Genomic DNA, 26745 nt, shown 5'->3' with positions numbered 1-26745 from the left:
TAATTTTTCTTTTATTTAATAAATCAAGTTATCTTCTTATGATAAGTTCTTTAGTAGTTTGATGTGTTAGAGTTCATTGAAGTTAGTTTCTTTCTTTTCATTCATTGAAGAAAGTATTTTTTATTTTTATTTTTCTTTGATGGAGCAAACACTATAGTGCTTAATTATCAATTTTTCATTGATCCTTGCATTAGTGGCTAGTAGATGCAATAACCAATTGAATTAAATGCTTTTGATGTTACAAAACACTCGATAACGTCATAACATATATAATTATTCCTTGCAAACTATTTTCGTTATAAAACACTCATATATTCTTGTCAAAACACGTCCAGGGTACTAAATTATTTACATAGCATTACTTACATAAGGTATTATTGCAAAGTACTTGACTGCATTAGTTTTCAAACAATGATTCCATTTCTCAGCAATTTTTCAGCTACTTAAATATCAGCATTGAATTTGTCTAATTAAACTAGTAATAAGTTAAAACACTGGCTTATGGTAATTAGCTGATCTTCTTTGAAAAGTTCACAAATTAAAGGTTCAAGATGAGGAATAAGAGAAATAGTGTGTTCCTCAAAGATTCATTGACGCTATTAAATGTATTGCTCTGCAACTCATCAGATATGTTAACATTTTCAGTCATAAAAAATAATAGGTCTATAATTAATACTGTCGTTTAATTTCATCCGTCGTCGTTGCACTATAATTAATGCAACTCCAATGTTTGCAAAATATGAATTAACATGGAGTGGCATAATATTTTTTTTCCGCGCATTGTACTATAGATTGACATTACAAAGTTAGCTTGGTAACATGAAGTATTCAATATTACTGATCTATTGATCACCAATTTAAATCCTAAAAAGCAATATTAGCACCAATTCTGTCGCGCCACATCTCATCATGACATTGTTTCCTTATTTCACATCAGTGTAACATTTATGACCATGGCTTAGCTTCAATACATGAACTTATTTTTTAAGTAGAATTGGAAGTAGAATTTTTTCTTGGAAATCTTTTGGTCAAAAAAAATTTGGTTGGAAAATGATCAAGCAATTTTAGCCAAACATAACTTGGATAAAATAAAACCGGGCATAAGCATTAACAGAGAGAATCTACAAAAAATTAATCTAGAAACAATTTACACTAGTTATAACTAATGCCCACTACAAGGGCGCATGACAATCTGTTTCTCTAATGTAATCCTTGCGTTATTTAGTGAATCGTAAATAGCATTTCATGTAAATAAGCTAGAATAATTAATTAACCAAGAAAACTTTCAACATATATATATATATATATAGCTTATAATTTTTTGTCCATACGATCACAATGTTCAATACATGATTCCCATATCAAGTATCCCATGAAGTACAATCACTAACCAACATATAAGATCTCACATTGGTTTTAAATTATATTATCATTTATTATTATTAATTAGTTAATTAAGAATGAGGTAAGGATATGAAAAAAGAATACCATATATACTATTATAACAAAGTTTTTAACCGTGAGATTAAATCAGAATCAATCTGATGGTTAAAAATATGTCCAACAAATAATGATTTTTTTCATACCTAATTCTCCAAGGAATAACTCTAAAAAATAATAATAATAAAAAAAAATCTCTCCAATGAATAAATGACTTATTTCAAATTTTGTGAAGTTCTAATAGGAGTCGGAGAATTAATTCTAAACCTTAAAAGAGTCGAATTAGACGTGTGATCTCCTTCAATCTCTATTTGTATGGCATCTAATTATTCTAAGGGAGAAAGAGAGAAATAGGCCAAGACTTGAGATAAATTAAAATTAATAGGCCAATAGTTTACATAAGTTAATAAATAGGTCAAATTACTGTTTTCGTCCATAACTTGTCTGGTTATGAACCATAAGTTGACAAGTTATTATCCATAATTGTCCATAACTTGTCTGGCTATGAACCATAACTTGACAAGTTTGTCCATAACTTATCTGGTTATGAACCATAACTTGACAAGTTATGGCCTATTAATTTATATAACTAAAAATTAGCCTATGTACTTTCTTAAGCTTTTCATATTAACGTATTTTCTACTATTTCCCTTATTCTAATTGCACCTCACTTCTCACTTCTCATAGTCGTCATGGTTGGGCCTGAAACCTTAAGTGGGCCTAGTATAAAATCGGGTATCCACATATGGGATGTCTTAATTGCACCTCTTTAACATATGGGAGGTCTTAATTGCACCACTTTAAAAGAGATTAGAGGCGTTTTACCAAAATTAAAAAAATAGGAACTAAATTATCACCTACTAAAGAGATTATGAACTATATATATGTGCTAATTACCCTTAAAATATCATCTAATTATCTTTATCTCGTACTGAAGTCTCTTATAAGTTGTTTAGTTTGGTACGAAAGAGAACACAAAGAATAGAAAGAAAATATGTAAGAGATAGAAAATTGAAAGTATAGAATCGTAATAATTTATTTAAGTTGTTTGGTAGATAAAAAGGAAAAAAAAAACCTAAAGATTTGTACAATTGCTATTTTATTCATCTCGTAGTGAAGTCTCTTATAAGTTGTTTAGTGGTATGCTTTTGTAATGAAGGAGGTTGGGTCAATAGTAACACCTGCGCAACACATATTTACAAACAAGGACTTTCTTCGACCAGAACAACTGTTTACAGAAAACCACAAGGATTTGGTAATTGCAGGAGAAAAATGGATGAAGGACACATCAGGTTCTTGTTCTGTTTTGGGTGCTCTAATTGTTACCATCACATTTGCTGCGGCATTCACAGTTCCTGGTGGTAACGATCAAAATATGGGCTTTCCTATATTCAGGAACAAACAATTGTTCAAGGTTTTCTTTATATCAGATGCAATCTCACTGTTTGCGTCAACAACATCAGTTTTAATGTTCCTAGGAATCCTCACATCACGTTATGCAGAAGAAGATTTCTTGAAATCCTTGCCAACAAAGATGATAATAGGCCTCTCCACCCTATTTTTCTCAATAGCAACCATGATGATAGCATTTTGTGCTGCAGTTTCCGTTATGCTTCCAGAGACATGGATTGTTCTTCTCGTCTGCTTACTTGCAAGTGTTCCGATTGCCTCATTTATAAGGATACAGTTTCATCTGTTAGTTGATATCTTCATGTCTACTTATGGACCAAGTATTTTTAAGAGGAACATTAAACCTTGGTTAGATAGCAAACGCCAATAAGATGAAGGTTTGTATTTATATACATATGTGTGTGTGATGTATTCTTGGTACTCCACATTCTGGGGACAATTACTGAATTGTCAAGTTATCAACAGAATTTGTGTGGATGTGTTCGGAAAGCAAATATATATGACTGGATTTTATTTCTGGAGGTATTGAAGTACAGTTCTTTTCAAGTACTTCTTTCATTGGTCAACCTTGTCTTTTTTTTTTATTTATTTTTTATTTTTTATGGAAGAGAGTGTGTAAAGATACAATTCAGGGTGAAAAGAAATCCGACCGAATAATGTTTTTTTCTATCCAAAGAGCAAGTAAGAGTAAATCATGTGACGTTGAAAACAACACATAAGATTTATCATACTGCCTAGAAAAAGAAAATATAGTACTGGGGACAAATCTTGTCTTAAGAAAAGTGATAACAGTTTAGAAGGCATTTATAAAACAACATTACATTCAGGGGGTGTTTTAACCACTTTTAATACTTTTGGAGCCAAAATGATGGGCTCTTTTCAAACCTTAATCGAGATGAATTTGAAGGAAAATATAAAGGAGAAAAGCATATCTCCCTTAAAGCTGAAGACTCGAAGATGACAAGTCAAATGACAAGGAAGATTTGATTGAATCTCTTGCTTAGCTAACCAAGAATTTCAACAAATGGGAGAAGAAACAATAAGATAAGAGAAACGGATAGATTCCTTTACTCATTAAATTGTAAAAGAATTTTCTGATGTGGTAAGGTCTCTCATTCGCGGAACAGAAAGGGGGCAAGGTACAAGGGATAGTTACATTTGATTCCCTTTCTTGAAGTTAAGTATATATGCAACATTCAGAAGCAAAAAAGTATATATGTAACATTAATGTTGTCAAAACCCCTATTTTGTGCCATTTTATGTTGTAAAGAGGAAAGTGAGACAAATCCTATTTTACGAGGTCAAATTTGGGATTAACCCTTCTCTAGCTATATATATTTGCATAAATGCTGAAAAATTGAAATGGCAGGGAGTGATCAAGAGATCACAAACTTTAGACAGCATCGGCTCCTGTTTGACGCTGTCAGACATGGTAATTGGGAGACCGCTAAGACGTATCTTCACCAACATCCTGATGCAGTGAGAGCGAGAATCGATATTTCGGGCAAGACTCCACTTCACGTCGCAGTGAGTGATGGACATTTGCACATTGTGGAGGAGTTGGTGCAATTAATGACTGAAGAAGACCTGCTGACGCGACGGAAGGATGGTTTCACAGTTCTCGCAGCTGCCATAGAAATTGGAAACATTTCCATCGCCAAATGCTTGATTAGAAAGAACAAGAAACTACTTAGCATTGAGCGTAGAAGTTCTGAAATTCCAGTTATCATTGCTGTCCGTTTAAACTTTCACGAAATGGCTCGTTATCTTTATACAGAAACACCAGAAGAAGATCTAAAATTGCGAGATAATGGCAAGATAGGCTCTTTCCTCATCAGCGAATGTATATACCGAAATCATTTTGGTAAGGATTCTACATAAAACAAATATATATCTGGATAGTCTAATGGTTCTGTCAGGAAACGTATAGTGTATATGACCTTGGACTATGCTCGCTCATATAAACGTACAGTACCAAGGTTTTTGAAACGAAGTCTGGCTCTTTCCTTTTTCTTTCCTTTGTTTTTCTTTTTATTATATATATATATATATATATATGTATGTATGTATGTTTTTTATAATCAGTTTTGTAAAATCTGTGAACTCTTTTATATATATTCATATTAATATTATGTAACACTACAGATATCTCCATCCATTTGCTCGAGCGTTCGCCAGGTCTCGCGATTATTGTGGATTCTCTTAACAGATCCCCCGTGTGGGCATTAGGACGAACTATTATGAATTGGACACTCGCAATAACTTGTTACACAAGGCAGCATCAATACCATCTTCAAAAATACTCAATCTCATCCCAAGAGGCGCAGCTCTACAAATGCAGAGAGAACTACAATGGTTCAAGGTAACACTGTATGACATATAACCAAGCACCTAATTATATAAACTATAATTCAAATATAATGATAAAATTCGAAAGCTTTCTCTCATAACTTTGATTTTTTTTTTAGGTTATTATACCAGATTTGTATAGCCTTCAAATTTCAAAGTCATGCTAAATCCTTCCCTTTTTTCGATCAAAGATTGTATTGGACTATGAGATTTACCAAAAAATGTTCTCCACATTTTTGAATTTTTTATTTTGTTCCTTTAGGGTGCTCAAGGCTTTTTGTTGTCAAATTGATCATTAACCAAGAAAAACGTATGAATTTAGGACAATTTTGAAACTTGAATGTTGAAATTTAAAATAGTCTAAAATAGAAGGTATAATTTTACAAATAGGAGATTAGACGGTGCCTATTTAATAATATTTTATAAAAAAAATTGCCTTCTAATGTGTTAAAAAAAGGCACCGTGAAGACTTTCGTGTTTTGAAAATTTGTACGTGCACAACAGATAACGAGTTTCTTGAAAACCATCTCTAATGCCAAAAAGTTTCTGAAAAAAGAAAGCGGACTTTTTTCTGTTCATTTATTTTCCAAAAATTTTTAAAGTTTTAATCTCTTTTTTAACTTGGAGCTCTCTCACAAACTCTAAGTTTTTTTTTTTTTTTTTTTTTTTTCATTTAAATCCCCCCATTATCTCTCCTAAGTGCTCTCTTTCTTCTAAACAACCTAACTCTCTCTCTCTCTCTCTCATTCTTCCGCAACACTTAAAAGATTTTCTCCAAAATCTCATCTCTTCTATATTCTTGATCAATCCTGTTAATACACACCCCTCATTCTCTCAACCAGCCGCCTCTACAATCCTTATAGCCATACCCATACATCGTCCGTCGTGACCGTACCATCATATCCACCACCACACTTTGACCACTGAAATTGGAGTGCTTTTATAATCTTTTCAGATTTCTTTTCTTTGAAATTAAGTTTTTTTTTTGTTTGGATTTTAGAATTTTCTGTGTATTTAAGTATTTTTGGCGTTAGATTTATCATGTTTTAGACATTTAATAACTCTAGATATAATTACAGTTTATTAAACTCTCATTATATCTTTTAACGACGGTCTTATCTCCTATTTTTATAGTGGTGGATGTAATACAGGATATAAAAATGAAATAACCCATTTTTAAAAAAAAAAAAATATGGCACACCAAACGCGCGTCTTTAGTAAATAGAATAGGAAAGAATGACAATTTTAAACTTTGCGTTAAAAAGATGAAGGAAACAAGTAAAAAGCTCTTAGTTGCTTTTGGAATGTTATACACTAAAAAAATTTAATATAATATAACATCCGAATCTGATAGAAAACCAAATACTTAATTGTATAAAACAGAATTCCAATACAACAATAAAATTCAATAAAATACGGCACACATGTAAGAAAGAAATGACAAGTTTAAAGTTGTGTTTAAAATTACACAAGGAAAAAAAATAAGAACGTACAAGGAAAAAAAAAGGACTAGCAAAAAAAAAGAAAACAAAAAGAGAAAGTCTACGGTAGGGCGTTTTTTTGTCCCTACTGGTATGGTAAAATTATGAGCACTGTTAGATTGAGGGTTCATTTAATAGATAAATCTAGAATCATGATTATGGATCCTAGTTTAGAATTAATGTTCATTTACAGTGATTCTGAATCATGATTTGAATGATTATAAATCATGATTCAGAATCTGATGTGATGTTTTAAACCAGAATCACTCATGATTCTAAAACCACATCCCTTTTGATTCAAGGTGATTCAAACTCTTAATTTTGAATCATAATTTCAGAATCATGATTTGAACCCAAAATCATGAATAATGATTATGATTTTAGAATCATGATTAGAATCACCATGATTTGAATCCTCGTACCAAAAGAATGATATAAAGACCTCATTCATTTAACCGATTCGAGTTTAAAATTTGAGTAGGCGTTTGATAGATGGATCCAGAATCGTGATTCTGGATCTTGATTCATAATCACTGTTTGTTTATAGTGATTCAGAATCAGATTCATAATCAGTATTTGGTTTGGATAATTCTAAATCATGATTTGGATCTGATGTGATGTTTTAAACTAGAATCACTCAAGATTTTAAAACCACCCCCATCTTGATTCAAGATGAGTCAAACTCCAGATTCTGAATTATGGTTTCAGAATAATGATTTTAACCTAAAATCATGAATCATAGTTCTGGTTCTGGAAATAATCACTTTGATTTGAATCTTCATACCAAACGAACCCAGAGTTTTTTTTACAATAAAAAGCTCTTAAAAACAGTCACATCTAATTTTTTTTTGCTACAGTCACTTCTAAACTCGAATTGGTGAAATGAACGGGACCCTAAGAACGTAGAAAGAAAAAAAAAGAACTAATAAGAAAAAAAGAATAAGAAAAAGGAAAACTCTACGGTAGAGCCGTCCTTTTATCCCGACTGGAAGGGTAAAATTATGAGCACCGTTAGATTAAAAAATCTAAGGCCCAAAATGATGTTACCTAAAATGATATAAAATGATTTCACTTGATACAATTTCGATTTTAGTCCCCAATTTTCATTCCTTTTCTCTGGCAAAAATTTTTTTTTTCCTTGCCTTAAAAAAAAAAAAAAGAAATTAACAATTTACTGTAAAAATTTAAAATTAAAAATTCGAATCAGTAAAATGAATGAGCCTCTGATTATCTTTATACCAAGCTGTTATTGTAATCTTGCCCTCTATTGGTATCGTTCTCGGTTGGAAGCTGCCGCAATAAAGAACCCATAAATAATTTCTCTTGTCCCTGCTCTTTCAATGGGTCTGACAGCTTCCAACCGCAATAAATTACAAGGATTAGGTGTTTTAGCACGTATTATCTCAATTTAAATCACTGGGGCCCACATGCAATTTCCAACCGGTAGGGGGAATTTGCATTCGTGACGCATACATGCCCATAATAGAAGGAAATTAGTGGAATACCCGTGTATTTATATGGATATGTAATACTTTAATTAACAGTAATTTAAATAAAAAATATATAAAAACACACAGATATATATATGTTTAAAAGTTACTGTAAATTTGTAACATATATATACACATTTATTTATATGTTTATTTTTATAAATAAAAAAAAAATATATATTTATAAATATATAGAGATTTATTAATATATTTATTTCTTTTTATTTTTACTTGTTGTTTTTTCAGAGCTGCTGTTAAGAAAGAAAGAAATAATAAAATAGTTATTATTAAATTATAATAAATGTAAATAACTTTGTTCATATTTATTAAAATATTTAATATAATATATAACACATGATTGTACCTCATTTATTTTCTTTTTTTTTATGAACTTACGAAGAAAGTAGATTCATGAGGGACTGAAACAGGCAGAATTGGTTTTAAAACTGATGTTGTTTCTTTTGAAGACCCAGTTGTTGTAGGTGGTAAGTACAATTGAGGTTGATCATCATTGAAAATCTTTAAAATAACTTTATCGATAAAAGCTCCTCGAGTCCAAAACTGTATGACAAATATTTTTGATATTCCTCTTATTTCTTATAAAATAGGAGGAATCATGTAGCGATCAGTGTATCCCTCCTCGTAAGTAAGCGTAGAGCAAGCTTTGTTAATAAGTGATTGCACTGTTTTACCGAACATTACAGCGTCTCTTCTTCCAGTGTTATCTTCAATATGTATATTTATTTTGTACATGTGTAAAAAAAATTAAATTATTTATTGTATTTGTTAATGAAAAATTAGTTCGTTTATTTTTTGTAATAAAATTTATTACCAAGTTAGTGTCACACCACCATGATGTTCCAGATTCTTGCACTTGTCTGTAACACTTTGTGTAAGCATAATAAAACCATCCTTGATACGTATTCAGATCAGTTATAGTTGCACTAATTGTATATTTTGTTTCCTATTCAGTAAAAGAAGAAACATTTTAATTCAATATATATACATATTATATTTAATGGATTATATTCATAAAGTTTATACCCGATTTTGGAATGGATCCAATGCTTGTAATACTTGGTCAACTCAAATCAGTCGAAACCCCTATTTTCTCAGTTCGGCCTTCCGAAACCCTTTTTCATTCCAATCAATTCTAAAACCCTAGAATTGATGTCTTTCAATTCTTTTTCATTTCTTAAACTTATCATTCATGTGTTTACCCAGTTGTGGGCTTAACACCACATTCTATACTTCTTTCTTAAATACAGTCCAAAAATTAGTAACTGCATCTTAGTTCAGAAATTTCTGAACTCTAACTTATAACTTGTTATTCCATAATTATATCAACAAATACTTATCATAAAAGTATTTATATTAATGATATAAAGGATTCTATAAAATATTATCACATACAATCATTCCGATAAATTTCTCGGTCATGACACCAAGTATTTTTAATAGGAATGTTAAACTTTGGTTAGATGGTTGACACCAACAAGTTGAAAATCTGTATATATCTGTGTGTGTGTGTGTGTGTGTGATGTATTCTTGGTACTTGGCATTCTGGTGACAATTACTAAATTGTCAATTTATCGACAGAATTTGTGTGGATGTGTTTGAAATGCAAATATATATGACTGAATTTTGTTTTTGGATGTATTGAAATACGTTATTTTTAAGTATTTCTTTTATTGGTCAATCTTGTCAACTGTCATGATTATAATTAGGGAGTTTTTCTAATAGATCCAGAAAAAATTAACTACCGATAGTTCTATACTTTTTAGTCGTTAAATCTGTATTAAAACTGTATTCTGCATACTTTTTTAATCTGAAATGTTTTTGAACAGATTTAATGATAAGAAAATAAGTCCTATCAATAGGACGGCCTACAGTAGAAACTCCCTTATAATTATTAGAAAAAGAAAAAATTTTGTCTGGATGATGTCCCAATTTCAAGAAGTAGTTAAATTTCTTTCTTCAAAGATAGAAAGTACATTGTTGTTCAATTTATCTAAGTCTTGAAAAGAGTTGTTTTTATTAAGTTATAGGTATGATTGTTGAGGAGAAAATTAACTATATTTAGAGCATTTTGGTAAAAGAGGAGGAGGGGGAGCAACCAAATGTTCGTTACTGGCTCGACCCATTTGAAAGCAAAAGAAGAGGAGCCAAGTTCATGACCGGGAAACCAAAACAATATTTCAGAGAATGTAAGAACTTATTTTAGTGTAGACATACAGGGACAAATTAGAAGAAATAAATATTTTGATAATACACGTCTGAAAATAAAAGATATAAAATTTCAAAGGAAAGTAAGGAGCAATAAAAAAAAAAATAGCAGCACAAAAAAAGCGAAATAAAAAGAAATTGAAGCGAAACATAGAGGTAACGTTTGATGAAAAAATATATATCATGTAAAAGAATATTTAGGTGAAAACATATTTGGAAAATATATTGATAAGTAAAAAGGATAAATTTAAACAGAAAAACATTTTGATGACGCACATTTTAGAATAAAGATATAAAATTACACAAGGAAAAAAATAAGAACGTACAAGGGAAAAAAAAGGACTTGTAAAAAAAAGGAAGAAAAAACAGAGAAGACGTCCTTTTGTCCCTACTAGTATGGTAAAATTATGAGCACTGTTAGATTAAGGATTCATTTAGTAGATAGATATAAAATCATGATTATGGCTCCTAATTTAGAATTAATGTTCATTTACAGTGATTCTGAATCATTATTTGAATGATTATGAATCATAATTCAAAACCTAATGTGATGTTTTAAATCAGAATCACTCATGATTCTAAAATCACCTCCCTTTTGATTCAAGGTAGTTCAAACTCTTAATTTTGAATCATAGTTTCAGAATCATGATTTGAACCTAAAATCATGAATAATGATTATGATTTTAGAATCGTGATTAGAATCACCATGATTTGAATCCTCGTACTAAAATAATGATATAAAGACCTCATTCATTTAACCGAATCGAGTTTAAAATTTGAGTTTTTTTACAGTAAAAAGTTCTAAAAAACAGTCACATCTAATTTTTTTTACTACAATCATATCTAAACTCAAATCGGTGAGATGAACGGAATCCTAAAAACGTAAAAAGGAAAAAAAAGAACTAATAAGAAAAAAGAAAAAAAGAAAAAAAAAAAGAAAAACTCTACGGTAGGGCCGTCCTTTTATTCCTCTTGGTAGGGTAAAATTATGAGCACCATTAGATTAAAAGATCTTAGGCCCAAAATGATGTTACCCAAAATGATATAAAATGATTTCACTCGATACAATTTCGATTTTAGCCTCCAATTTTCTTTCCTTTTCTCTGGCAAAAAAAAAGAAAAAAGAAAATCCCTAATTTATCCCAAACAAACAAACAAACACCCTTGAGTCTAATCAATTGGGCAAAATGGCGCTTCAACGGACTTCATGTATACACTCATCTAAATAAATGTTTCTTAAATCATAAATTATAAAGTTAAATTTAAAGACTCAAATCATCTTAATTTTAATTCTTATACTAAGCTGTTATTGTAATCTTTCCCTTTTTTGGTGTCGTTATCGGTTGGAAGCTAGCGCAATAAAGAACCCATAAATAATTTCTCGTCCCTGCTCTTTCAATGGCTCTGACAGCTTCCAACCGCAATAAATTTCAAGGATTAGGTGCTTTTAGCACATACTATCTCAATTTAAATTACTGGGGCCCACATGCAATTTCCTACCGGTAGGGGGAATTTGCATTCCTACCGCAGATATGCCCATTAGAAGGGAATGGTTTAAAACAGTAGTATTGTTGAATTTTTCGCTTCTTATGTCGTATAGAGCGACAAAAGTTTGGACATATAGGAGATCGAAACGACGTGTCATCTTTTATAGATTGTTTTTTTTTTTTTTTTTTTTTTTTTTTTTTTTTTTTTTTTTTTTTGTCGGCAGCTCTTAGGGAATTGATACGTTGAGTTGTTTTTATTTTGTTTTTATTTTTTTTAAAAATAAATAAATAAAAATAAAAATAAGTGAGAAACGACATTTGATATAATTAAAGATAAAAAATAAAAATAAAAATAATTTTTTAATTTAGTGTAAAATGAGAGATAAATAAATCCGTTTTCTCCTCACTTGAACAGAGAGTAAAAGATATTAATGAATTTTTTTATATTAAAAATAATCTCTTAATGAAATTACCAAACATATTTTTAAAAATAATTTCTCTCTAAAATTAAAAATATTTTTATTTTTATTTTTATATAAAAAAATAAAATCATTTCAAAATGAATTCTAAATATTTCATCCTTCTTTAATCTTTTGAAAAGAAAAACATAGTGCAAACAAGGCCGATTTACCAACCACTATGCTCTTTTTCCATAACACTTGTTCTTTTGATGAAATGCGGGTGATGTTTTCCGATTGACTTATTTTAATTGAAATTAAAAAAAGTTTTAAGAAATTTAATATTTTATTTTAAAAAATTATTATTATGATTTATAAAATTATTATTTCTTATATTTTAAGTATTTATTTTTTTAAAAAATTATTCCACTATTTTGATTAATTTAAATCTAAAAATATGTTAAATATGTTTAAATTGACGGCCACGTAAGAGGGATGTCACACAAAACCAAACATTTAATTCGATAAATACACGTTTTAGTTGATAATATAAGAAGGAAATGAAAAATTTAAAACGTGTGTTAAAAGATGACAATAAAAATAATAAATATCTTAAAACTTGTTTACCAACCTCTGTACGTACGCTTCAATTTAGATCGTTACTTTTTCCATAACACTTAGGGTTTGTTTGATACGAAAATTTAAATTAGGGTGATTCTAATCATGATTTTGAAATCAGAACTATGATTCATGATTTTATGTTCAAATAATGATTCTGAAACCATAATTCAGAATCAGGAGTTTGAATCATCTTAAATCAAGTAGGAGGGTGGTTTTATTTTTAGAATCATGAGTGATTATGGTTTAAAACATCACATCAGATTCTGAATCATGATTTATAATCATCTAAACTAAACAGTGATTCTAAATAATAATTTAGAATCACTAAAATCTAAAATTAAAATTCTGAATCTATTTACTAAACATACCCTTATTATTGCTATCCACAACAAAAAGTAGCACTCTCTATAAAATGATAGATCTTAAAGTCTCATTTTGTTTACGCTGATTCTGTCTAATAGTCAACTGCTATCACTGTGCATTCTTGTAGTGTGGCTTCACCTGCTGCTGCTGCTTCTTGATCATCAACGTGGGTAAATGCTTTTTTGTTTCGATATACTAATTAATTAGCTATTGAGTGATAATTAAAATTCTTCATCACCTGACCGATTATGTTAAAGTTTGGTGCACTTGATTCAGTGATCTATTACAATGGAATATGGAAATCCAATTAAAGAAAAAGAATCAAGCTTGGAAAAGATGAAGGAAAAGGCAAACGAGCCTCCAGGTATATCTCACCCTGACTCACTGTGAATGTGAAAAAGGAAACTACAAACGATGAAAACGTTGTATTCTTCAAAAACGATGATCTGGCTAGTCATAAACTATTAAGGATATATTCTTTTATCCAAATTATGTTGCTAAATTATTCCAAAAAATATGCATAATAAATATTCAATTCACACAGGCTTATAGCTCAAGTGGTTGGAAGTGTGAATGTGTGTGTGTCTACCAGGGTTCGAATCATAATGGTTTCAGTCTTGAATAAAGTGGAAGCCATATACTCCACATCATATTTAAAAAATAAAAAATAAAAAAACCACGGGCCGTACAAACTTTATGCTCGATTTCTTTACATGTTCATATAGTTCATCTAATGGTAAAAATTATTTAGCTGAAAATGGAAAATGGCAGGGAGTGATCACAAGATTGCAAATGAAGTCGACTTTGAACGGCACAGGCAACTCTTCCATGATGTCAGACAAGGTAATTGGGAGAATGCTAAGACGTATCTTGACCAACATCCTGATGCAGTGAGAGCGAGAATCGATTTTTCGGGCAATACTCTACTTCACGTCGCAGTGAGTGCTGGACATTTGCACATTGTGAAGGAGTTGGTGAAATTGTTGACTGAAGAAGGCCTGTTGATCCAACGGAAGGATGGTCTCACAGTTCTTGCAGCTGCTATAAAAATGGGAACCATCTCCATCGTTAAATGCTTGATTAGAAAGAACAAGAGACTAGTTAGTGTTGCTCGTGAAAATTGGGCTCTTCCAGTTATCGATGCTGTTTGTTACAACTATTACGAAATGGCTTATTATATTTATACCAAAACACCAGAAGAAGATCTAATACAGCCAGATAATGGCAAGATAGGCTCTTCCCTCATTTCTGATTGTATAAGCCAAAACCAATTTGGTAAGGACTCAACAAAAATAGAAATATAGCTGGATCGTCTAATGCTTCTTTGAGAAAACGCAGTGTATATGGTTAACTAGGTAGCTATGATTATCTAACCTTAGACTATGCTCGCTCATATGACCGTACAGTAGTTTTGAAACGAAGTCTTTCTTTCCTTTGTTGTTGTTGTTTTTTTTATTTATTATGTTTTATTTTCTTTTTTCTATAATGAGTTTTTGTAAAATTTGTGGACTCTTTTATATATAGTCATATTGAAATACTATGACACTACAGATATCCCCATCAAGTTGCTACGGCGTTGGCCACGTCTGGCAAATACTGCGGATCCTTATAACAGATACCCCCTGCGTTCATTAGCATGGTCTACAACTAAATCTGTCTTTGCTTGTAAAATCCAGTTAGGATTTTGGAAACGACGGGTATATGACTGTGAGTATCCACTTGTTTCTCTTCTAACATTTTATACGTATTAGTTATTTAACAATCTTGTTTAATTTCTTGTTAATAAACTTCCTTTCTCTAGCTAGCTATATTGCGAAGATTGACTGCAGGAAAACATGACCTTGGCACAGCTTGGCTTGCATAAACTAATCACGTAATTCATTATCAGTTGCCTCTATTTCTGTGGTGACAGGTATACACATCGCCAGTCATACAGCCAATCAAATTTCTATAGATGTTCAGAATCGAGAAGATAGCCAAATGGATGCGAATGAATTAACTCCAATTAGGTCAGGTAATTGAGGTTAATACTTTAAAAAAAAAGGTAAGGAATTAAATTTGAAATGTAAAGGTATAAATGTGATGCAATTTAGAAATAGAAGATGTTATTTTTTAATAACCAAAAGAGTTTACTTATATTTCTATTAGTAATATACATGTCTAACATAAATTATGAATATTACTATTATAAAAAAAAATTATGAATATTACTAATTTGTTTTTGTCAGAGTGCATTTATGTTCCTATTTGTCTCGTTCATTTTCTCATATGCATTAGAATAATTTTCTCACCAGAGGGAGAAGTTCTTTTAATTCTCTTCTCTCTGCCTTGTAGCTCACATATTGGTTTCTAAATTACTTTTATTATCTGGTATCTTATATTATAGCCAAACATAGAGTTAATATCTTGTATTTTTTGTAATATTAAAGTGGTATCTCTACCTACATCTTAAAACACATTTTTCAGTGCCTTTAAATCATATTGTAGGAAGTAAAATGACGAATTTGCCCTTATTACTATTTTCCCATTTTCTTGACCCCCGAAATTCAATTTCAAATAGTTGATTATAATAAAAACAAATCCTTCATCCGTTTCCTTTCCGCCAAAAAACAAGAAAAAAAAAAAATTAATCCTTCATCTTTCTCAAAACTTCAACCCGACCAAACAACAAATTCTTCATGATGGTCTCTTTTCCAACAAAATATATATATATATATATATATATATATATATTATCTTCGTAGAAATTCAACCCACCGACCCAGAGCAAATAATCCAAATCTGATATTCCACAAACAAAAGAACCAGATCTGTCTTCTTTCATGGAAGCCCTTGCAAACTCTGTTTTCATCCCCAACTTCTGGGAGCATTACCCCAACTCTTAATAACTAAACCTCTTGCTTCAGAACATCAATTAAGCGAATTGGGTCACTTAAAATTGGTGAAAACTCTACTTTTCTTAGACTAGTTCAAGGTGAAAGGACGCAGTTCAAAAGAATCTTGTGACGGGTTTGGGTTCATAAGAAACTTGATATGTGAATTGCTGGTTGAGGCCTGAGGGTGAAGGTGGCAAGATTGAAATAGAATTTCGGGTCGACAAAAAATTATAATTGACGTTGTTTGGTTGAAGGATTCGTTCTCTTATTCGAATCACGAATCGCTACAGTATTTTCTTTAAAAAAAATACACGTAAATTGAAAATAATTCTAATTACATGGTTCTAATCCATAAACCAAACGTTTCTGAGTTTTTTTTTTTTTAGTATTATATTCGTTTATTGAAATTGAATTTTGAGTTAGGAAAAGTAAGAGAACAGTATTAAAGGTAAATTCGTCATTTAATACTCTATAAAAATACTTAGAGGTATTAAGTAATATTATAAAGAACATAAATATTAATTTAATATTTTGTTATAATATAAAGTATTAAAATAATTTTATCCATACCAGCATTACTAACAGGCATAAAACTGGTTCTCTCTGTTAACGCAACGTTTGACATTCTCCCTCTTTCTATATTTTTTTTTTTTTCATTTTTTTTGACACATTCTCTCTCTCTAAATTCATCTTCTTTCAGCAGTTCATTTCTATATTTTCTCTTATCATTTCTTTGAATCATCAGTTGAAAAAATTGTTGGCATCTCAATATATTTCTCGCACCTTGTTTTCTTTATCCACACACCCAATTGCCCACTTCCAATATTTTTCTTTTCCTCTGCGATTACCCTTTCCTTCTTTCTCTAACTTCTTTCCACCTCAATTTGCCTGACACCTACACCTACACCCTTCCAAAGGATTTGTTTAAGAAAATCGGTGTGTGAAGACCAGAGCATGGCAAAGAAAATGAGTTTTTTAGGCTTTTTTTTTTTTTTTTTTTTCTTTTTTTATATAAAGAAAAGCAAAGAAAGTTAGAATTGGGATCTTGGACTAGCTTTATCAGCCCTTTTTCTTCACAAACTTATCATGCAAAATATAAAAAGGGAAAAAAAAAAAAACTCAGATCGTCTTCTAATCTCCCGCGCCGATAGCTGTTGGAAACAATTTTTCATCATCCTCAACAATTGTTATGGCTCCTTCTTTAAACCCTCCATCGTTCCAAATCAAAACACAAAAACTAGAAAAGATAATGTGCGCAAGAGCTCTAGTAATCTGCATTTTTTTTTCTCTTACAAGCACAAAAAGGAACACAGAGAAACAAAATCGAATTTTGAAAAAAAAAAAAAAAATCCAAGTTATGCAGCTTCTACTCAATCTCCTCTTCCCAGATGAGTGAGAAAGATTAGATTTTTTTTTTAGATCAAGAAAGATTAGTATGAGTAAAGAGAAAAAAGTGTCAGGAAAGAAATGGATAAAAAGAAAGAATTTTAAAATTAAAGTAACGGAGTCAGAGTTACTGTTAATACTTCATGTGAATTTTTAATTTGAGTTAAGATGTGACATGTTTTTAAAGATTTTAATTATAAAAAAAATATAAAGATTATATTTTTTGAGAGCTTTTAACTGTAAAAATCTAAAATTAAAAATTTAAATTTGTAATATAAATGAGTAGTGAATAGCTGACGTATCAACCATTAGTTAGTTAGACAGAGAGATGGACAAAAAATGTGGACAGGGGATCCGAGTTCTTTTGATTATGTATTTTCTCTTTATAAAAGTAGAGAAATATTAGTGTTATTTTTTTTATCACTCTCTTTATTTATTGTTTAACATGTAAATGCTACTATATTTAAAGTATTAATTTACTATAAGTATTAATCATTCTCATTAATTAATCAAAAATTAATAAATTTTTCTAAAAATATTTTAAAATATTTAAAAATTAAAAAAACCTTAAAACAAAAATAAAAAACAAGAACTCATATCATACTCAGATTCAATCTTATTTTATATTTTGTGGTCTTTTAAGCATGGGAAGAAAGAGATATTGGAGTTTTTATTTTTTATTTTTGTTATATGTTTTTTAAGCAGTTTTAATATGTTTGTAAAAAAATCTAAGCAAATTAAGTAAAAGGTAAATTTTATATTTTACGTCTTAAAAAGGACCTCATTGTATCAAAAAAAGATTTTTTAAAATATTGAGATACCCGCATAAAATTATAAAAAACATAAGATATCAAAGTCATATTTCATTATAACATAGGGTACTAAAATGAATTTTTCCTATAAAATGCTCACTGAATAAATCTTGGCTTAACAAAACTGATAATTTGAACTTAATATAGGTACGGAGAAATATTGAGAATATATATTTTTTCAATTCAATTATATTATAAAATAAGTGATTCTTTAACTAAATTTGTGAAAATTTGTTGAAAATTTATAATAAGTGTAATTTTATTACTAAGAAATATTACAAAGTTTACTTCAATTTCATTTTGATTTATTTTATGTATATAGTTATAGTTTGTGTCAATACAATCGAGAATTATTGGATTTTTCTTATATCATATACACACAAAGTCGGTGATGACTAATTTCAAATAATTATATTCTCCTCAGGATCGGTGGGTCTATTGACACGATTGAGTTCAAATCTTCTCCAACTTTTAGGTAACTTACTCGTATCATTTTTGCAAAAGCTCGCTGTTATCTATGGTCTCTTTTCCAAATATGCGTGTTAAAATTAATCATGCTTATTTAGTATCTAAATTAAACATATTATAAGATAAAAGGTCTCTGTTTTTCTCTTTTCACCTTGCATTTAAGTTTGTCCATATTTCAAAACTAGCTGGCTGGTATAAGTAATTGTTTCCATTGTTTGTTATTAATACAGATGTCAAGCATATACACAAAACAAAGTTGGCCCATGTTCAATACCTTGAACTCTTGAGTATCATGTACAAAGCAATAGAAACTACTTCAGACGAGAATCAAATAAACAAAGCTAGAGTCCATGACGCTATCAAGGAAGCTGTCAGCAATGGAAATGTCGAGTTTATTAAGAAGATATCAAGAGCGAATCCAGAACTTGTGTGGACTTCTGATCTAGCCAGAGACGTGTTTGTGCTTGCTATTGAACTTCGCCAAGCGGAAGTTTTGAGCCTTATGCATGGTCTCCCTAACAAACAAGTAATAGCAATCTCTTATTTTCCTGGCACTGAAAATACCATGTTACACAAGGCAGCATCAATACCATCTTCAAAAATACTCAATCTCATCCCAGGAGGCGCAGCTCTACAAATGCAGAGAGAACTACAATGGTTCAAGGTATCGTTTTTCACTTGTTACGCTAACAATTTACTTCGAAGCAAAATGTATACTGATTTGGGACCATAACATATATAGTCAGATCATTATCTCCCAAAATTTTGTTTTCTGAATTGAGTAGGATTTATGTATGATGAAAAAAGAACAGTGCCTTGACTTCCTGATTTTTTTTGTTTTTAATGGATAATGTAAGGAAGAAATGAAAATTTTAAACTTGTTTTAAAAAGATGAAAGGAACGAGTAAAATGCACGTAGTTCATTTCATAGTTTTTCGCACTAAAAAAGTATTTGGAACTCTTATGATAAGAACTATTGTTTTATACTATAATTAGGAACCGTTGTTTTAACTGTAAGAAACTACTGTTTTAACTGTTGGATTAGTTTTTCAACGGTCTAATCTGTGAGCGTCTACACTAAAATGTTACAAACTCGACACAAAATTATTCCTACTCCAAAATCAGACTATTAAAAAACTAAGCCAACGGCCCCTACAACAGTTCCTATTAGTAAGGTAAAATAGGAGTTACTACTATTAAAGTTCTCAAAAGTATTGGAATTATTGCCCCTTGAACTTTTGCACATTTTGCAATTTTTTAGTAAATAAGTGACAGGACTTGGCAAATTTTCTTCAACTAATTTATCTTAGTTTTTTATTGGGAAAATTTAACCGTCGTTGTTTACACATCTTTGTCAAAATAGTTAAGGTTGAAATGAAAAGTTCTAAATTCTAGAACTTAAAAATGTTAAAACTCTTAAATTCTTTCCTTAAAATGGTATACTTTTGTAATGAAGGAGGTTGGGTCAATCGTAACACCTGCGGAACACTTATATACAAACGAGAAGCGTCTCCGACCACAACAACTGTTTACAGAAAACCACAAGGATTTGGTAATTGCAGGAGAAAAATGGATGAAGGACACATCAGGTTCTTGTTCTGTTGTGGGTGCTCTAATTGTTACCATCACATTTGCTGCGGCATTCACAGTTCCTGGTGGTAACGATCAAAATATAGGCTTTCCTATATTCAGGAACAAAAAACTGTTCAAGGTTTTCTTTATATCAGATGCAATCTCACTGTTTGCGTCAACAACATCAGTTTTAATGTTCCTAGGAATCCTCACATCACGTTATGCAGAAGAAGATTTCTTGAAATCCTTGCCAACAAAGATGATAATAGGCCTCTCCACCCTATTTTTCTCAATAGCAACCATGATGATAGCATTTTGTGCTGCAGTTTCCGTTATGCTTCCAGAGACATGGATTGTTCTTCTCGTCTGCTTACTTGCGAGTGTTCCGATTGCCTCATTTGTAAGGATACAGTTTCATCTGTTAGTTGATATCTTCATGTCTACTTATGGACCAAGTATTTTTAAGAGGAACATTAAACCTTGGTTAGATAGCAAACGCCAATAAGATGAAGGTTTGTATTTTTATACATATGTGTGTGTGATGTATTCTTGGTACTCCACATTCTAGAGACAATTACTGAATTGTCAAGTTATCAACAGAATTTGTGTGGATGTGTTCGGAAAGCAAATATATATGACTGGATTTTATTTCTGGACGTATTGAAGTACAGTTCTTTTCAAGTACTTCTTTCATTGGTCAACCTTGTCTTTTTTTTTTTTATGGAAGAGAAAGTATCTAAAGATACAATTCAGAGTGAAAAGAAATCTGACCAATAATGTCTTTTTCTATCTAAAGAGCGAATAAGAGTAAATCATGTGACGTTGAAAACAACACATAAGATTTATCTAACTGTCTAGAAAAAGAAAATATAGTACTGGGGACAATAGACTATAGACAGTGCCATAAAAACCTATAAAAGTGGAGAGAACAAGATATAAGCAGGAGAAAAGACTAAAAATATAATTAAGTTATGAAGAAAACAAGATAGATGAACTTAGCTTATGTAGCAGAAAGGATAGTTATTGCTTCGACATTAATGGCAATTTGATCGTTAAAACATTATCTTGATCTATTTGCTTACTTGAATGCGGTTTGTTAGGAAGAGACTGTAAAGGAAGGAATAGAAGCCGTCCTTACAAACCTCAACACCTCGTAAATGTAAAAGATATGGGAAATAATTAACAATAGGACTAATCAAAATTGGCAAATCTGTGGAAAAGTCATCGGAATAAAAAGCTAATAATTGAATGAAGAGAAGTAGATAGTTTAATAAGGGTTACATACAATGCTCACACTACAACAATTTCGCTTATTTGCGACGACATTATTTGCGACGACAATTGTCGTCGCAAATAAGTGAATATTTGCGACGACATGTAGCCGCAAATATGTTCGTCGAACTGGAAAAATAATGTCTTCGTAAAAATTCCACATGTCATCGTAAATAAAGGCTTGGCGCCAGATCTCATATGGCGCGAACTTTTACCGCCAAAATAACATTATTTGCGGCGACATGTCATCGCCAATACTTTATTATTTGCGACCACATATATCGTCGCAAATAAAATTTAATTTATTTGTTTTCCCCGACCAAAAAAGATTATTTTGGTGGGTAGCGAAATATTTTTGCGACGACATTCTATGTCGTCGCAAAAAATGATTTTGAATTCCCTCAACAAAATAGAAGGCAGGAAAAGAGGGTGGGTGCCCAAAATATTATTTGCGACGACATTACACTATCATCGCAAATAAGAATTCCAAAACCTTCCTCCCACAACATTTGTCGTCGCAAATAATGAAATGTCGCCGCAAATAATTTTAAGTTATTTTTGCGATGATATGTCGTTACAAATAGTCTTTAGTGTCGTCGCAAAAAAGTCAGTTATATGCCCACAAGCAAGCCCTCCTTCTCCATTTTTTCCGATCGGCTTCTCTCTCTCTCTCTCTCTCACTCGGCCTCTCACCATTTTCTCTTATTTTCTCACTCCAAAATCTTAAAATCTCTTTATATTCTCTTCAAAATCAACAATATTATAACTAATGTCCAATGTTTGTTTGTGCAGAATTTTTTGGTCGCTGCAATGGGGAAACTCGGGAAGCAAAAGCTGAAGTCCATGTTCAAGAAGAAAGCTTCCAAGAGTAATCTTCTCTTTCATTTTCGTTTTTTGTTTTTATTGCTTTTATGTTCAGACTTTGATAATTTTTCTTTTTAATGCTTTTATTTTCTTTTATAAGTTTTATGATTACATAACAGTTGTTCACGATTTTTTTTTACTGGTTTTTTGTTTTCTCAGAGACAAAGGTCAAGATCTGGTTAACTTATGGATATCTTCCAGAAGTTATGGATTGTGTTTATGTAGTAATTTATTAAGTTCCTGGAAAGCTATGTCCAAAACTGGTTGAGAACTGGTTTTAAACACTTTTATGACGACACTATGTCGTCGCAAATGCTCTATCACACGTCATCATCGACGACATATTCGATGGAGCATTCGTGACGACTTATTCGCGACGACTGTCGTCGCAAATATATTTGTGACGACATATCAAAACTTTGTCGTCTCAAATATATTATTTGCTACGAGTTTTTCGTGACGACTAATTTGCGACGACATGTCATTGAAAATGCTGTATTTGCGACGATAAATGACCTATTTGCGACGACATTGAGTTGTCGCAAATGACCTTTTTCTTGTAGTGTCAATAGAATAAAGATGTACGGATTGAATATTAAGGTCTAAAGTGAGCTTTTATTAGCACATAATCAAAATACAATCACAATCACCAAAGAAGAAAGAAACTAAGACAAAGACAAAATAACAATAACACAAAATACAATAACACAATTTAAAGAATGGGAAATATTGTTATGAAGAATCTGAAAATACAATAGACTATTATCATCAAAGACATTAGTGATACAGTGACACATTTCTTCCTTTTCATTTTTTTTGTTAAATTCAAATAACTCTTACGTTTTAAGAATTTTGTTAAAAAAAAAAAAAAAGATTAGTTTCGTTTATGCTTGAGTTATGAGCTGATTTTCAGTTTCAATAAAAAATAAAAAAGCTCTCTGGGGAGTTTTGAATGTCGTTGTCGTTTTTTCTTTCTTTTTCTTTTTTATTTAGATTTTATGATGTTGTGTTGTTTAGAGATAAAGCTTCTCAATTTCTTGCGCTGAAATTTTACTGAAAATTTTCCGAAATTTCTCAACATTTTATCCAAATTATAATATATGCTTAACAATATCGATATTTACTGATTTTTTATTTATTTATATTTTCTGACATTTTGCTGAAAACGATTTTTTAGTGGAAAAAAATTTGAAATTTCGATACCTACTTCGGTGAAATTTTCATCCTTAGTTATTGAACTGAAAAAGTCATTTGCCAAAATTAATTTCTCAATTAAATAAATAAATGGAAAAAATTAAATATGGGAAGACGTATGTTCCAAAGTTAGTCCTTATCTGAATAAATAGATAGAAAGCGTCAAATATGTGTAGCTTAAAAATCTCGTTCTAAAACATTTTTCTTTCGGCCCCACTTTGACTAGAATGTTTACCTCGACCTCAGTTCCAACCCAATCCCAGCCTCAATCTTGATTCTAGTTTCGAAAGTAACAATTTTTCAAATCAAGGAAAAGATTTGTATCAAAAAAATTGAAAAAGGAAATTCTTTATTTATAAATAATAAGCTGACAACAATTTAGATTCTTTATTTATAAATAATAAGCTGACATCAATTTAAAAACAGAAAATCATTCTAATCTGTTTTATTAAAAAAAATCATTTTCATTGAAAAACTTGTTTAAAAAAATGATTCTGAATATGGCCTAAACTGTTGATATTTAATGATTTCAATCATTTATTTAGTATACTGATTAACTGACACTATTTTCTTAGGTTAGGGAGTAAATATCGTATAACTTCTCATTTATCCATTAATTTAAGTGTATTTTTTGACATTTTTTTTTTTTAATTTAGGGGTTATATATGGTTCGACATGAGGGACCAAAGACTGCCTTCTGCCGGCATTTGGTAGATTACCAATGGTGATTTTGTAGATTAATTTTCAGACCAACAAGGTACTATTTTCGCTAAAATATACATTGCTGATATTTAACTTGTTAATTTAAGGGGTATAAATATGAATGCTAGCTCTTTAAGAGCCACTAGTTATTTTATATTTTTAATTAAAATAATTAATAATTTAGCTTTTTTTTAGCTTTTTTTTTTTTTACTCTAACCATTAGTTAAATGGTTAACTATTTTGGCTAAAGTATTTTCCACTAACTAAGAGCATCTTGTTGTGAAAAATCGTAACGCAAGTATACGCTATCGCAATCAAGTAATATAATAGTGAATAAGAATATCGTCCCACGAGGATTGTTGTTTACTAATTACCGACATTATATTAACTCTAATTTTATTTGAATACTTGAAAAGAGAGTTTATAAAATTAAGTAAAGTAAAACTAAAACAATTAAATAAATTAAACAATGCTAAGCAATGGATGAAAATTCAATAGATTAAGATTCTAGGGTTTCCGATTTCACCAAATTAATCATGTTCAAATTCTCATAATTCAAGAAAATTAACATTCAATCCTATACCGACAGCAATTTCTCTAAAGCAATTATTATTCTTTCTCAAGCAACGATAATATTAATCCAACAAGCAAAATCTACATCTCTGTCAGACTTCTAAACCTGTTGAAAATCATTAAGTGTAAGAAATTCAAAAGAACTGCACAAGCATCATAGATATCTCTATCCTATGAACAACTCATGGTATTTCAATTAAGAGCTTATTCAATTATCACCTCTCAGTCTCAAATCAAATACAAAATAGTGTAATAGTTGGCCAAACAATCACAAGCATTAAGAATAAATTCAAATACTCAGCATATATGGATTAAACATCAATTACTTAAAAAGAAGATTGAGAATTCGAACATTCATAATCCGGCTACATCGTAGCCCTAGAAAAAGGAATTAGTTCATCTCTAAACATAATAAATTCCTAAACAAAGTCTTAATCATTGGAAAGGAAAGAAAAGAACTAGTTTGGAGTTGAATTGAAGCATCCCCGTCTCCGGATTTGAGCCGTTCTTCTTCTTCGTCCCAATTCTCCTTTTCTTCTCTTGAATCTTCTCTCAAAAGCCAGCCGTCATTCCATAGTCTAAAAGTCCCCTCTAATTGCCCTAGAATATCTATTTATATGTTTCGGAGCATTAGGGTCAAAACGGGTAAGTTTTCTCACGATTGGCCTTCAAAACGCGTAATTTCTCGCGTCGTAGCGCTGCGGCGCTGAGTTTCCAGCGCTGCGGCACTGTTGTGTCAAACTCCTAGGCGCTGCGGTGCTATAATGGGCGCCTAAGCGCTGTCCATTCTGCCCAGTGCACAATTTCTGCCGGATTTCAGCGCCGCGGCGCTACAAACAGGCGCCAAAGCGCCACTAGTTCTGCCTAAATTGCTGATTCTGTATAACTCAGTGCCAAGGCACTACAGATTGGCACCTAAGCGCTATGATTTCTGTCTTTTTCCACCGAAATTTGTCCAAAACCTTCCAAATCATAGACTTCCACCTATCCTTCAAACAAAGAACGAAAACACACATAAAAACTAACAAAAACCTCGAAACCAACTAGATATTAAGTATAAAACGATACCAAATGAGCGAGTAAAACTCACTCATCACATCTCTACGGAAAATTTCTAAATTTAATTTAAATTTTAGCTAAAATGGCTAGAAAGACATTTTAGCTAGCACTATTTGGGTGGTACACTCCAACTGTACTCTCTATTTTAACTAAGTATAGATTATTTTAATATTTATTGAGTTTAAAAATATAAATAACTTTATTGCATTTAGAAAGAATTTTTGCATTTACAATGATTTGAAAGAATAAAATATTATAAAAAAATAAATTGTTAGCCACTTCTTGTTAGTTATATTTAGTTAGTGGGAAATAGATTCTCCAAAATAGCTAACCATTTAGTTGATAGTTGGAGTTGAGAAAAACTAAATCTAGCTAAATTATTAACCATTTTAGCTAAAAACATGAAATAACTAGTATGGTCGGAGTTGCTCTAAATATAGCTAGTAAGAAGTAATTAGCTATTTACTCTTTTTCTTATTTTATTCTTAGTTTTAACATAAAGTAAAAGTTTTAAAAAATTAATATTTTAAACTCAAAAAAATATTAAAATAATTTTTGTTTAGCTAAAATAGAGAGTATGATTATAGTTACTCACTAAAAAATTGTTAGTTAAAATAACTTTTTAGTCATTTTAACTAGAATTTAACTAAAATTTAGAGAGTTCCATCGAAAATGCTCTAAGAGACACTCAAGATTTAGAGG

The 26745-nt window shown here is 30.7% G+C and overlaps 2 protein-coding genes across 3 annotated transcripts; both read left to right on the top strand.

The window, feature by feature from the left end:
* The first annotated feature begins 2593 nt into the window (after nucleotides 1–2593).
* Nucleotides 2594–3231, top strand: LOC112090614 (ankyrin repeat-containing protein NPR4-like). The gene has a single exon (XM_024162335.1). It carries the CDS (start codon nucleotides 2594–2596, stop codon nucleotides 3218–3220), a length of 627 nt encoding a protein of 208 aa, XP_024018103.1. The 3' UTR covers nucleotides 3221–3231.
* A 10123-nt stretch (nucleotides 3232–13354) lies between these two features.
* Nucleotides 13355–20999, top strand: LOC21395450 (ankyrin repeat-containing protein ITN1). 2 transcript variants are annotated; one of them, XM_024162319.1, is made up of 8 exons: nucleotides 13355–13431; nucleotides 13542–13629; nucleotides 14037–14540; nucleotides 14817–14972; nucleotides 15178–15279; nucleotides 18764–18814; nucleotides 19038–19471; nucleotides 20264–20999. In XM_024162319.1, the coding sequence occupies exons 2-8, from the start codon at nucleotides 13554–13556 to the stop codon at nucleotides 20882–20884; spliced, it is 1944 nt and encodes a 647-aa protein (XP_024018087.1). In that variant the 5' UTR covers nucleotides 13355–13431; nucleotides 13542–13553; the 3' UTR covers nucleotides 20885–20999. The 2 variants fall into 2 exon arrangements, with proteins under 2 accessions (XP_024018087.1, XP_024018088.1); XM_024162320.1 differs by having other exon boundaries at nucleotides 13357–13435.
* Nucleotides 21000–26745: the final 5746 nt, after the last annotated feature.

This window comes from Morus notabilis, unplaced genomic scaffold, assembly GCF_000414095.1.
Source record: "Morus notabilis unplaced genomic scaffold, ASM41409v2 Scaffold1082, whole genome shotgun sequence".
Classification (NCBI taxonomy): domain Eukaryota; kingdom Viridiplantae; phylum Streptophyta; class Magnoliopsida; order Rosales; family Moraceae; genus Morus; species Morus notabilis.
The sequence above is the reverse complement of the archived record's forward strand: the minus strand, read 5'-3'. Positions and strand labels throughout refer to the sequence as shown.